Source organism: Nothoprocta perdicaria, unplaced genomic scaffold, assembly GCF_003342845.1.
Source record: "Nothoprocta perdicaria isolate Ctin4 unplaced genomic scaffold, notPer1 scaffold_9, whole genome shotgun sequence".
Taxonomy (NCBI): Eukaryota; Metazoa; Chordata; class Aves; order Tinamiformes; family Tinamidae; genus Nothoprocta; species Nothoprocta perdicaria.
This window is the reverse complement of record NW_020456198.1, coordinates 3,004,924-3,019,200: the sequence shown is the minus strand read 5'-3', so window position 1 is coordinate 3,019,200 and position 14,277 is coordinate 3,004,924. Positions and strand designations below refer to the sequence as shown.

Sequence of the window (14,277 nt, the reverse complement as noted above, 5' to 3'; positions counted from 1 at the left end):
CCCAACAGAGGCTTTAATTTATTTCAGATGAGAGCCACTATAATCATCCCTACCACGGCTCACAAAGCGCCTTCCTCCCACTTGGAAACCCCAGTCCAGCCAGCACAAAAACGTCCCCCCATCAAGCCTGATGTTTGAAGTGTTTTTCTGACTGAAAACAGATCCTTGCCCTGTGACGGGCTCTTCCTCGGTTTAAAGGACCCTTGTTTGTATGGCGAATTAGCCAATTAATTACTGTAACAGGCGCTTGTCTGGCTGCTTGAAAATTACCTAATTTCTCTGCCATCCCGCCACTCTCCACACGCTGAAGCAATTAGAGCCAGGCCCTGCCAGGCCTGGCGAGGGGCAGCACCGGAGGAGCCCCCAGCAGCCTCGGGGCACGGAGAGCAGCCCTGCGCGAGGCAGAACTYGGCTCCTGCCCTGCCGGGTGCCCCCCAGCCCTGCCTGCATTGAGCTCTGCCCCTTAGTGCAGCAGCAAAACGGGAGGCCCATGGGTTGCAGTGCCCAGGGGACTGGGCACTAAATGGGGACAATCCCCATTTTAGCATTATTTTATTTTTTTTTCTTGACGCCTCCCACCACCACCTTTAAAATATATTTGACTGGTGGGCTAGGGCAGCAACACATCCACCCCAGAGCTTCCTCTGACTCCTCGGGGAGCAGCCAAGAGATCTGATTTCACGCAGAGGTCCAGGCCCTGTGTGGTAAGAGCTCCCCTCGTCCTCAGCTCTGCCTCTACCATCGCAGCCGTACTTCAAACGCAGGGGAGAAGAGCCGGACCTCTTGGGATTCAGCAAGGAGCTCGACGGTACAGATAGCAGCTCACTGCTGCTCATATCGAACACGAGGCATAGAGCCTCCTGAGGTACAAGGGGAGCTGGAAAGAGCCTTAACACACACACGTACCATATTTTAATCAGCATCCAACCAAGCATCTCCCTGAAAAGCCCAGGAGAACAGGGAGAATTGGGGCCACCTTCCTGCAGCGCGAGGCAGTTCTGGCTCAGCAGCCGCGACACCACTCTGTGTCCAACAAGTGTTCAAACCCCTCTGACATCAAAGCGATTTTCATCTATGGCTGCTGCCCTGTCAGCTCTTCCCCAGCAGAACAGCAGACAGAAGTTGTTCTCCCACCTCCTTTTCTCGCTTGGCTCACGGCCCCCATGGCTGATGCAGTGGAGAAGGCCAAGCTGGCAATTGGTCTGGGATTTCCCTCTCCTCAACTCCCTCCACACATGTAAAGGAATTAAAAAAAAAAAAAAAAAAAAAAAAAAAAAAAAAAAAAAAAAAAAAAAAAMCAMCACACAACAACCCCAAACCACCAGACTTCTTGCTCAGGAAATTTCAAATTTCTATCTTTCTCCTCCCTTGCCCTGCTTTCTGAGGACACAAATTTGCTGCCTCTGGATGGTAACAGAGGGGAGGAAGAGGGGGGCCACCGTATAAAATATTTACGGTCAAGTTGCCAGGCTGGTGTCAAGCTGAAATGGAGCCTGCTCAAAAATAGCAGAGCTCTCCAGGGCTTTCAGTGAAAGGCACTTTAGAAAATAAAAGGTGAGTTGTTTGGGGAGGGTTTTCAGCACCATTGCTACTACTTTGTAGAATGAGCTTGGAAAACAGGACTATGRTGCAACCATCACTCATGGGTCCCATGGTCTGTTCGACCAGGGACAACAGGACCTGCACAGGGCAGGACCCCCCATCCTCTCAATCCAGGTGTCAAACTGGAGAGACCCTGGGATTGGGATGGTCCTTAGAGGAAACAATGAAGGGGACGCGAGAGAAAGTCTAGCCCTCCTGAAGGGGTAAGTAACATAACACTGGAGCCTTCCATAAGGGGCTTATTTCAGAGCTCCACTGGCACCTGAAAAACTCCCCATTGTGCCTTTTGGAGGAACAGGCACAAAACTGGTGGACAACCAACCCCGAAAGCTGCAGGCGGCAAGTGAAGGGCTCCCTTTGTAGGGGACTGACGCATTCAATCATGCACGACCAGGGGGTTTCGTGTTGCTTTGCGCTACCACATTTCATCCCACCCAAGCTCAAACTTAGGTGAAAGCTTTGCTGAAAAAACAGGAAAACCCGCTAAACCCAAAGGAAGATAAAAATGGGAAAAAAAAGGGGAAAGAGGGCTATTATTTTATTACCACCTTCATAAACCAAAACAGAAGCATCAAAAGCTATGAAGTTGAAATCTTTTGTTTTGGGGACATCTTCTTAAAAATCAAGGSAAAATAAAGGTTTTCAAAATACACTGAGCTAATCATGCACATGCAGAGTCCTACAGAGAGCTCTGAGCCTCTTGTGCAAGGCCCAGGAACCCCAGGCTCAGGCTGAGCGTTCAGAGCATCCCGGGAGGTTTCAGGCCTTATCAATGCATCTCTTCTATTTGGGGCAATCTCTTTCCCCGAGGGTGCCTGGGTTTGCCCAGCACAGTGCACACAGGAAAACACGGACTTGCTCTCCAGACATGCCCCAGCACGATGCTTGTTTCATGAATGTTTGTAAAGCACTTAAGAAAAACACAGCTCAGAAAGGAGATGCTCTGGCAGTACAGATGTGGTTCTCTCTGTGAGATACAGTTTRTTTCAGTGGTCTGTGGTTTAGCTGTTATTCAAAAGCAACCAAGATGGGTAGATAGGGCTTTTAATAGAGCTTCTCCCTCATGCTTTCCAGCRGCTGCCTTCCAGGCTCCACTCCAGCCCTCGGGTTCTTTGGGCCTCCCATGTCTGACTTCTCGCCTTCCCTCCTACTCATCTCTCCGCTTCCCTTGCCCCTCAGCCTGCTTTTCTATCTCAGCAAGCAGCTCTTATCTGCRCCCTTACTTTGCGGGCCATGTTACTTAATTCCCTTTGACTCTTTTTAAGTTACCTGCTCCATGTGGAGCCCGTCCTGCCCTCACTGCTGCAGCACAAGGCAGCCCACGACCCACGCAGTCGGAAGCCAACAAATCCTTCCCAATCCCGGCTCCCCAAAGCCGCATGCCCTCAGGCGCTTCCACTAAGAAGAGCTCTTGCTAAGCCACAGACATGTTAGAGGAACTCTACGGGCTCATGRGATCAGAGCTCTGATTCTGTTCTCTAAGCACACAACAATTTAAGGCTTTCCATAGTTTAAAGAACAGTTGAGCAAGCAGATCCTAGAGGAAGCATTTTGCTCACCTGAATCACCTCTCTCCCCCCTCCCTCACTGCTAAGGTGAATATGAGCATATGTCGGGGAGCTGCAGTCACTCCCAATGCAAATTCCTCATTAAATCATGCTCCCTGGTAAGCAACTTATACTCTGCATAAGCAGAGGAGCCATAGGAGACTAGGCAGGTRGAGAGACAGTTTATTAATCCCCAGGGCCCAATTCTGCAGACACTGGTCAGGCAGAAGCCCCCTGCAGCAAACTGCTTTGCCTCCTCAAGGGCCACAGAATCTGGCCCCTCCACGAGCCCCAGAGCCAAGCCTTAATGAAACCCGACAGAGGACAAGAGCAGATGAGCGCTGCGCACAGAGCTCCGTATTGTTTCGGGAGGGAAATGTTTTCTCAGTTTCCCATGAGGCATCAGTAGCTCTTCAAACAGAGCCCAAACCTCAAGTATGCCAGCGATTCAGCATTCAAATGAGCGCTCGTTACCTCAACCCATCGCTTAAGATTTCAGTCACTTTCACTTTCCCAAACCCCAAATCAGAGCTTTGGGAATCCCTGTGGAAGAGCTGACAAGCACAACAGCTCAATGGACTTTAACTGCTGAGGTTACACAGATCTGGAGTCCAGAAATCCTGTGATTCCCCAAAACGGCATTTGTTTTTTTTCCAAAACTGCAGAAAAAAATCTCTAAAAGCTATTCAAACCTCCATTATTCCTTTCTCTTCCTCCACCAAATCGAAAGAAAGTTTGTAATTTTAGGCTCTCCTAGCAGGCTTCAAACAAAACTTGCTCCAGTTCCAAGAGCAGTGCAAATGTCTAAGAAAGGAGGAGACACAGTTAAGTGCTTTGTTATCCACTACACTACACCTTTGTTTCCTGGGAGACCTGGGCTAGGYTGGCATCAGATATCACGATCCGGGCTGTTCTGCCTTGCTCCAGGGTTATCCTTTCAGCAAGGAGCTTTGTGTGTATGCTCAGGTGTGTTAGCTGAACATCTCCCTCGGAGCATTGCACAAGATGGAGAGGGAGGCAAACACCAGGGATTTCCACTAGCAGCTGGGCTCCTTCCATTGGGATGTTGTGTTCCGAAATTGACTGATTTAAGAAAAATAAAGGAAAAAAAGACAGCACAGGTAGAGTATGAAAAGCACTCATAACAAGGTAGATCTAGTGATCCACATTGGCTAATGGAATGCACTGTCCTGGGAAACTGTATACAGTTTCCTTCTGCTCAATAAGTTTCCCTATGAAAACAAAGTTAAAGCCTTGCAAGGAACACTTACACTTCCTGCAGGTTCGAAAGCCCCGCGAAGGAGGAAGGATCAATCTCAGTCAGCTTGTTGTGGCTCAGGTTTCTGTGAAAAGACAAGACAGTAGATCAGCAGCCTGCAGTTACCATGCTCAGCAAAACCCTGTCCTAATTGCTCTGGATTGCACGGGGAGATGAGCTGTTGTCTTCAGAAGAACTTTTGAGAAACAGGGCTGAGCAGCACTTCTCTGCTGAATGAACTAGGCAGTCGCTTTAACTTTGTGATCACGTGTTATCTAATTCTCTTAAGCATTCTCTTCTTTTAAATTAGCACATACAGCTGATTTAGCTTAATATTATACAATTACATTTACTGTTTTCCTTTTACTACTCATAGCCATGTTAACTAATTGCAGATAAAGAGCATTTCCTGAGAAATTAAAGTCTGAACTTAAGCAGTTAAACCTACTGCTATGTTTTTATATCTGCACACACAGGGAGTTTTTTATRTACCACTACATGCTACACAGATAGCACACATACATATATAGCAGCCTGCACATTTAGTATGCATTTCTTATATTTATTAGCAAGATTATAACATTAATATACCACTGAATGGTTAATTTTCTCCTTAAAAATTGATGACTACAGCTTTCAACCTGCTGCTGTTGCACTGCAACCTCATGCAATAGTAAATGTTTTGCTCCACAGCTACCCCAGGCAATGCTTCCCATCTACCTGCTGGGGWAATTGTATTATAATACTTCACTGAGTGACAAAATAACAAATYCGGGGTTTGGAGAAAGCCCAAAGTCCCGATCCCAAAGACACGAGCAGCCCCTCCATGCTCTGCTGTTGCCCATGGGGCAGCAGGAAAAGTCTCCCCTCCACGTGCACTTTGCCAGCACACTGCTATGGGAAGAGTCAAACTTGCACTTAGGGCTTATGAGGACAGCACACGCCAATTAAGAGCAAGTGACTAATGARGTGAAAATTAACAAATGGCCTAATTAATATGATGTACACAGTGCTGGGGTGTTACAGCCTATGAGCAATGTTAAGGAGGTAGCAAATTGATGGGCGGCAGCAAGAATAGCAGCCACAAGGAGTTGTAAGGAAATTGCAAGGGGATCTACTTTAATTTTATCCCTCCACACCCTGCTCTAGGATATTATCCCGAGGAAAATCCAACCCTCTGTCTCCTCTGCAGGGAGGTCACACCTTCTTACAGCACCTCTGAACACAACCTGAAAGAYGCATGGCTGATTTTAGATAAGCCCAAACACTGGGCTGCCTATTCGGAGCAGGGAGCCAGTCGGGCTAGCGAAGGGGCCGGTCCTCCCCGCCTCGTGTGTCTGCTTGGCTTGGAAGCAGTGACGGGGGACACTGCAAAGCCAAAGCACGGGGCAGCTTCAGGGCTGGACACTGTTAAGGGCTGCCCTGGAGTGTGAAACGCAACCAAGCATCTAGGTCTAAACTCTGCTCCCCTGTAAGTCCCTGCTGTCTTTTAAAACACTCAAGAGCCTTTTAAAATCAATAGCGACTTGCAGCAGATATCCATTTCACTAGGAACTCCAAGGCATTTATCTAAATAAAAGCCAAACTGCAGTTTAAACTGAGCGTGTTTGAAAGCCAAGTTCATATTCATAGCRCAATTACAAATTAAAGTGCAATTTGCCCACAGATTATATTACTAGTTTTTTCCTTAAAAAAAAGAGATCAGSTTGAAGCTTGTCCTTGTCTGCAGTACAGGCAAAACCAGAGGAACGTACAACAGGTAACATCCTATAGGTTCAACACAACAAAAATAAAGCAGGGGCAAATGCTAGGGACAAACTGTAAGGGGGAAATACAACCACACGCTGGCTCTGCCATGACAGGAATCCCTCTGTGTCCATGTCACATATTACCGTGTCTATGGGAGCAGTATCTTTGCACTACTTAAAGTATTGGTGCAGAATGAATAGAAGACTTGAAAATAGATGGATTCACCAAAACAAACAGCTCTACTCKATTCCCCTGCAGTTGTACTTTAACTAGTTGTATTTTAGCTTGCATCAAAACATCCAGGAATTTCTGCCCTGAAGCATCAGCGATGCCAGGATCTGCTTCCCAGGCCCAGATTCCCTTTGCTGAACAGTATTTGGAGGGCAGTCAGAAGCTGCAAGTGGTAAAAAGATCCAACGAACCCCCATGGACACACCAGTGGGAGCAGGAGGCAGGAAAGCTCYGTTCTATGGCTGCCTCTCTCCATCTCCTGCTGCGGCTGCCTCTCTCCATCTCCTGCTGCGTGACCAGGTCACATCCCATCACCTCTCCRGAGCTTTTGTTTCCGCAGCYGCCCTTTGTCCGTCCCGTCTATTTAGACGGTAAATAAAACTGAGGTTCACGTGGTCTTGCTTCACCCAAGGCTGGCGATACGAGGTCCTGGTCGGGCTCCAGGACCGCAAATCCCAGTGGGAACTCGGACCGGGAGGTGCACAGGGGCCCCCCTGCACACGGTGCAAACGTTGCTACGGCCCCTGCAACTCCCGGGGGCTCTGGACAAGCAGCCCAGGGCAGCAGCAGCCGGGAACACCAAGCCCTGGGAAAGGCTCTTGTGGCACTGGCCTCTGTCACATTTCTGCTCCTTAGTTAGCTTTATTCAGCTATTACATGTGTTTAACTTCTTCCTTGTGGTGGCTAATCCAACAACATAGAGTTTTTTCCCCCTCCTGTCACTAAGACATCCACAACCAGGAACTAAGAGTGCATTAAATCCATAAGGGAAGGGCCACGCTCTGTTTAGCCCTGCCTGTCTCTGAACAAGAAAGCTGTGTTTGCCTTGACTTAGCATTGTAAAAATGACACTGGGGATCGCCGAGTACCACTAAGCAAAGGCAGGCTGTGCTAAACGAGCAGGCACAGAGCCTTCCTCCAAACCATCTCCCGGGGGCAACAAGGGTGTTGCAGAAAGATGTGTCAGCAGCAAGGAGGGATCAGCAGGAGCTCCTTAAACCCCGAGACACCAGTCCTGCCTCCTGGGGAAGGYGCAGGGTAGGCAGCAGGTTAATGCAGAAGTGCTGCCTGGGCTACGGGGATACGGCTGGTGCTGAGTAAAACCACCCCTCATTTCAGAGCAAGCTTGATAGGTAACAGAAGAAATGGATGTGTTGCTGCTGGTCTCCTCACTAAGAAGATGGCCAAATTTGGTTCAGTGAGGTGAGGGTTTCCGACCTGTACACCAGAACCATTTATCTGTCAGCGGGGAAGGTTATGTCCCAAGTGTCTCTGCACCCCTTGATGACAGGCAGCAGAGGAGGAGGATGCCTCAGAGCTCCGCCACCGCCAGCTCCTGCTTTCATTAAGCACTTTGTCAGCCATTGTCATAACACAACTTTTCAYTGCTCAGGCACAAAAGGGAGCCGAGGGCCCCAAACAATCAAGCCCTGCAATGGAAATTCCTCTGGCTAATCTGCCGAAAGACAAGGGAAGGGGCCTGGGCACAGCTCCCGCCTGCGACAGTGGCCTGGGCGCAGCTCTCCAGCCCCTTCCCACGCGGCTGCAGCTGCCTCTGGGGTGCAGGATGGACGGCCCGACGCACTTGGCTGGGCATGAGAAGCAGAACAGCGGAATTCGCTTGGCCACGGGGCCTGTGGTGCAGGAGGAACATGTGGCCCATGCTAAAAGCACACAGCTGTGTGCAGAAAGCACACGGGCCTTTATTCCTTTTAAGCAGGTTTTTTGAACTTCCAAAGAGGGAGTAGCCTCCTGAGCAGCGMTGCGCAAGGTTTATCTCAGCCCCTTTCCAAAGGGCACAGCTGAGTGCCCTGCACCTCATCACACCTCTCACCACTAGAGCGAACACAAGGCAGTCAGACTGCAAGGACTCAGGGGGTCGCATGCACACCAGACACAGGAGGCRGCAGCTTTACAACATCTTTTTCCTCGAGTGCGAGACAAATCCCTATCCCTGGCACAGGAGACAGCAGCCATACAGCTGCTATAACCAGTCCCAGCTTCCCCTAAACAGGATTTTTCAAGTCTTCCCCTAAAACTAACGGCCAAAAAAGGAGGCACATATGCCATTAAGAGCAATGAGAGTCAGAGGGGCCTTTCGCACACCAGCCCTGCCATCCTCACTGCTGGCTGCAGGGTTGCCGAGACCCACGGCAGCGGCTGCTGTGCTGGCAGAAGCTCAAGCTGGACACGGGGACAGCTGCCACCCCATGGGCCACCCCAGTGCTTCCCTCCAGCCTAATAACCAATAAAGAGCCAGAGATTCTTACACCAGAGGCTCACCCACCATCTCCATCCCACTGCTCCCTAACTCAGCTGAGCAGCCCAAGACAAACCTATGTACTTAATTATTCAAGGCTCCACGTGCACTCACTAGGCCTTGCTGTCCAGCCTCAGCTGAAGGCTCCTGCACTGAGCAATGCCCAAAGTTGGGCAACTCCTTGTGCAGCAGATCCTGGGCACCCAGTGTGAACGACTAGGGACACTGCTGGTGCACAGAGGCATCTCAGGCCAAGAAGCAACAACAGTGCCTCATAAAGGGAGTGAGAGCACCAAGACACAAGGCACCAGAAGGTGAAGGTCCCCACTCACTGCTGCAAGTGAACGGCAAGCTATTTGAGAAGGAAAGGGGCGCTGAAAGACCCGGGAGGACAAGCAGCACTTGCCCATCACAGAGCTCCTGTTATCGGCTGGTGGGCCGTGCTCGCTCAGGCTTTGCTCCTGCGAGCTCAGATTAACAATAATACAGCATATTAGCCTGGGTTAACAGCACGCTCATATAAGGGGCTTTATGTGCAGAAGGGAGTCAACTTAAGGGCAACCCTCAAGCCATAACATGAGCTAATTTGACAGCGAAGACAAACTTTGCAAGGCCATCCAGGCAGCGAGCAAGCTGCGCCCTGAAGCGCTCCCGCCCTCACTAACCGCACTGTCCCAAGGAAATTCCTGCAGCATGATTGCCAAGGAATCAATACCACGCCGATCCCAGCAGATGCGTGCAGTCATTAGCGCAAATAAAGCTAATTAAAACCACACGGCTGCAATCCATTGTAGAGGACTAGGGTTTAATTTAACACACAGTTGATGCGKCTCGGAGAAGCAGGGATCTATTCTCTCATTCGCGAGCGGCTTTTGGAGGCATCTCTGAGCCTGGCCTGCCTTTCTGCTCCATGCCACCGAGAGCACATCCGAAAAACAAGGGATTTGGGCACAGAAAGTGGAGAGGTGACCACTGGAGCAGACGGGCAGGCCTGCACAATGCTCGAGGGAGGCTGGAAATGGGAAGAATGGAATCATGATGGGTGCCCCGGCTCTCCCGGACGGCGAGGGCACTTGTGACTGCTTCCCAAGGAGAGTGAATTCTTGGAGCAAAGCGTTGAGCAATGCCGAGCTGCAGCTGGGGTTTCCAGAGCTCCAACAACGGGCTCTTACATGTTTGCGTCTTTAAAAACAGCAGGGTCAGGTTATTTTAGGCGCTGTTAGGTTTACACAAGTGTGATTGGACAAAACCTAGGATCCCATTTCCTTCTATTCTAATAATCTTAAACAAACCTCTCAGCTTCAAGGGTTTTCTTGGAAAAATATCACATCTGATACCCTATTTTTAAGAAACAGATGAATTGGAGGCTGTTTTCTCCACACAAAGTGAGGCACATGGATGCRTTCAGCTTCTGGGCACAGTTGCAGACCCTGTTTCAAGGGCTGCGGGCCCAAAGGTAGCTCCRTGCAGCAGGGGAAGCTGCAAGGAGCAGAGCAGACTATCTCTTTAATCACAGCAGTTTTTCACTTTATTTTCTGCCTCTGTTAAGCGGCACTGCCCAGAGGAAGCAGCTTCTCTCCCTGCCTAACACACAGGCGGCAGTCAGCTGCGGGAATCGCCTCCGAGCAAACTACAAGTTTCCAAGGGGCAGGGAATCTAAATAAAAACAAACATGTCTAATTCAACATAAGACAATTCTGGTTTGCCACCTGTGACAGGTAGAAAAGAATGGAARGGAAAATCAGGATGTGGAAGTTTTAATGCACAAATAAACTCCACCTTTAATCTGCTCAGATGCCCATAGGGTTTGTTCTCAGTTTATTGTGTTTAATTGAAGTGCTACTTAGTGTCATGAGAAAGACATATCCTAAAACCAAAACTAGCAAGGAAGTTCCTTCCTCCATTGCATAACAGCAACGTGTTAAAAATATATATAATATATGTAGGAGTGGGAAACATATTTCTCAGATCTTTGCCTCCTCAACACAGAGCACACTGCATCTTAAAAGGCTTCAGCAACGCAACCCATGAAACAAACCGCTCCTGCCTCTATCACCACTGCATTTCTTAGGTAAATCAATAAAGGCCATGACTTCTTTACTAACATTTTCAATTAAGGTCCCCCACTGTGTATTCAACATACTAAACCAATTCATTGTGGATTAACAACTATATGATTTACTCTATGTCTCCCTCAGAACAACTGCTAAGCCCCCATTAACTGATACTTAATACACAAGGGCTGCATTGGTAAGTCSGCCCTAAACACAATACAAAACAATCAGTCCGAAAAATCTCTGCTACTTCTGAAAAACACCATTTCTGGATGAAAATATTTGCTTTTTTCACAAGTACTCAGAAGATAAACCACATTAAACCTCCGGTTTTAGATGCAGGAAGACTTGGAGAGATCCACAGCAATTCCACCAACTGCTGGTAACCTAAAGCCCCCATTAGACAACTACACAAAATCCCGCGGTGGGAACGGGAGGAGCTCACAGGAAAGAGACAGCTCAGGCTCCCGCACGCTGCTCAGAGCTCTGCACAGTTTAAGAAAACATCCGAGGTTAGTCACTCAATAATATCCACTAACCCATATCTTAAGAAATGTTTTTTCACTAAAACAGAAAATTGCAGGGTGCTCTCCCCCTCGTGAGGCCTTCAATTCAAGTGCTTTCGACTGCATTCTGGTAAGGCCAGTGTTTGACCACCAGGAGTTTCTCCGGCACCACGGTTTATTTGTCAGATACATTTACATTGCGAACACACCACAAGCCCCAGCCCTCGTGGTGCCACACGCTGCTTGTGCAGTACTAGCAGGGTGTTTGTAGCAGCCACTGCAAGTGCTTGGCTGGTGTCAGAGTGGGGGAAAAAAGAAAAAGAAATAAAGGGGCCAAAATTGAGTAAAAGAAGTTGGGACGTTAAATTGTCATGAAACACCTGGACCGCATCCTTCTGCAGCAATGGGGGAAGATGCTCCCTGCAGTAAGGAGCTTACTGCCCTGCTAGGAAGTGGCTGGTAGGGATGCAGGACACGAGAGCACCGGACCCACCCCTGAATTTGTCCCCTCAAGAGCACCCTGCAGGGCCCATTGCCCAGCAAGGGCCAGCCCTCGGCCAGGCAGGTCCCTCGGCCACCGCAGAGCAGAGCCAAGCAGAGCCAGGTCAATCATTAACGGGGCAGCGAGGGCAGGGACCTGCACCCCTGTTTGCTCCTCTTCTCCTTCCCTCTCTGTTCTCCTCATTAACTATTAATCAGGGAGGACCCATCTCTACCCCCCAGAAAAAAAACACACTGGCTTGGAAGCGGCACAAAGGAATATTTGTGAGCTGGTTAAAACTAGTCAGGCAAAGAGAAGTAGAAACGAAAGCCTCAGAAAAACACGGTGTGGATTCCTAGCAGGGCATCAGCGGGCACTGCTGCCACCTTGCAGGGGCTGGGCTGGCCGTGGCAGCCCTGTTTGTCCCAGCAGGACACAGTCCGAGGGGTTGGCTGGTGTTTCCCAGGAAGCTGCTCCAGCCCCTGTGCCCCAAGGCCAGGCCCGGCTGCTTGGCCCTGGCTCAGGGGTGCCCTATGGAGCGGTCCAAGGCCGGCGGCGCTGGGCACTGCACGCACGGCTGCAAAACCCTCAGAGTGTGAAAAAGCACGTGGCAGACAGCACTGCAGTGCAGTTAAAAATAGTTTTTTTGTAATTACTAATAGTGCTCAAAGGGCAAAATAGACACATTTTAAAGCTAAGCAGTCTAACAAATTGGCCCTTGTGGCTGGAGATGGGTGGTTTACACAGGCAGCAGCCTCTCTCCTCTGAGTAATCAATGTCCAATGATAATGTGCTTCCATCTCTGGCAGTTTGATACTGCCAATAAAGCACCAGCAATTTAATGGATTCCTAACCCTGGATTGGAAGCTGTACTGCATCCAAGTGCCTCAATTTGTTCAGTTTTAGAGGAAGCCCTGGAACAAAACGTTAGAAATAAAACCACACGCACTGATAACATTACAGAAATAGATACAGAGAGAAGCAAATGTTCTGTCCCTTTATTTTATCTGACCTCCAACTGTTCTAATTGACYGTCAAGATGAAGAGGTTGCATTTAAAAGAAACCATTCCCACCTAGTTCAACAGAAATAAAARCTAAGCTGTATGTAATGCAGCTGCTGCAAAACAAGGCAAATAAATCTACCTTTAAACTACCCTTTGCTTTGTCAATGAGGAATCAGAAGAAACTCCCAAGTAAATCTACTCCATATTTTGGGTTCTAGACAGAGCTATTCTCAAGCTAAACCTGCTTTCCCTGCATGCAGCCTGGAAAGAGCAGACACAGCTTCCTCCCACCACCAACTGCAGCACCACGTGGCAAAGAGCTGCCTTATCTCCTTTGGCACAGCTGGCAACAGGCTCAAACTCGTCACCCACATAACAGTGTGAGGGAGAAACTTCCAGAACAAGCTCCTGTCATCAGGCAAAGCCAGCAGGTCAGAGGCTGYTTGCTTACACACAGCATCAATGCAATGAAAGAAGAGTTTTCTCCATGCTTGGGGTTAGTAAGAGCAAGACCTAGCAAACAGCATCCCTCTAGAAGATGCTCTTGATTTTAAAACATGACTGGCACTGTAAAAAAAAACAGAATATACTGAATATCTGCAAGGGAACATCCCATAAAGCTGCACTGCTGCAGGAATATCACAACTGTCTTATTAACAGTGTCCCAGCCTGGTGCTGCAGGTTGCCCGAGCAGGGCCACCAGAAGCGGCATTTGGGACATTCTTGCTACACTCCCTGCTTGGGTGTTCACCGGATGGACAGCAGCAGAGTTCAACTGCCAGAGTTCAGGACAGCTGTAAAGCTTACGATGGAGTTGAAGAGCACCAGTAAAAACCTTTATTGCGCTCTCTGCCCCAGCATATAGCRCTGCATCTTCCACAGAAGCACTGCTTGAGAAATGTTTGCATTTTACAGTTTTTATTGGTGCTATTTTTCAACTCCTCCATTTTTAAAGCCAGATTTCTTTATTAGTGCAACTCAAGACATAGAAAGTCTCTGAAAAAGAGGAAAAATTATAGCCAATAAAGTCTAGAAAGCAGTTTGAATGAYGTTGCTGTTCCTGCCTAGGGAACTGATATCTTGGGACTTCTCAGCATCAGAAGAGACTGTGACAGGCTCCTATACTAATGGTAAAAGCTACATTTTTTTTTGCTGTTCAAGTCACTTTTAACCCCTCAGGAGTCCTGGGCAACTGGATACRGGGCAGAGCAGGTGAAGCAACCTGAGAGCACCAGCCAGGCGCCAAAACTGAGCGCACGTTTTGCCTTCAGACCCATAAGGGATTTTTCCCCCAACTTCAAAGGGTATTTTGCTAGACTGATGTCTTGATTTATTATTCAAGGAACCGCCTCGGATTTGTACAATTCCTCACCTAAAAGCACTGCAACTGATTCAAGGCAAGAGCAGTCATTATAAAGGCTGAATCAAAGAACAAATTCTCTCTTCTATCGATTTTTATCCTTCCCACGTTAGGTTGCCAATGGATGGGAAGGTGAACRTTTCCATGCTCTTCGGTTACAGAAAGCACAACACAGCCCTTGCAAAACCACTACTTTAAAGAGGACTTTAAGAGCTTCTACCTTA

The 14,277-nt window shown here is 48.7% G+C and overlaps 1 protein-coding gene across 1 annotated transcript in view; it reads right to left on the bottom strand.

Annotated features, from left to right (window-relative positions):
- Positions 1 to 14,277, bottom strand: part of LRIG1 (leucine rich repeats and immunoglobulin like domains 1) — a gene marked incomplete at its 3' end in the record, with an annotated part of 75,609 nt that overhangs the window by 42,552 nt on the left and 18,780 nt on the right. The window contains exon 3 of the mRNA XM_026052604.1: positions 4,421 to 4,492. Within this exon, the coding sequence (XP_025908389.1) occupies positions 4,421 to 4,492 (72 nt within the window). The remainder of the gene's footprint in view (positions 1 to 4,420; positions 4,493 to 14,277) is intronic.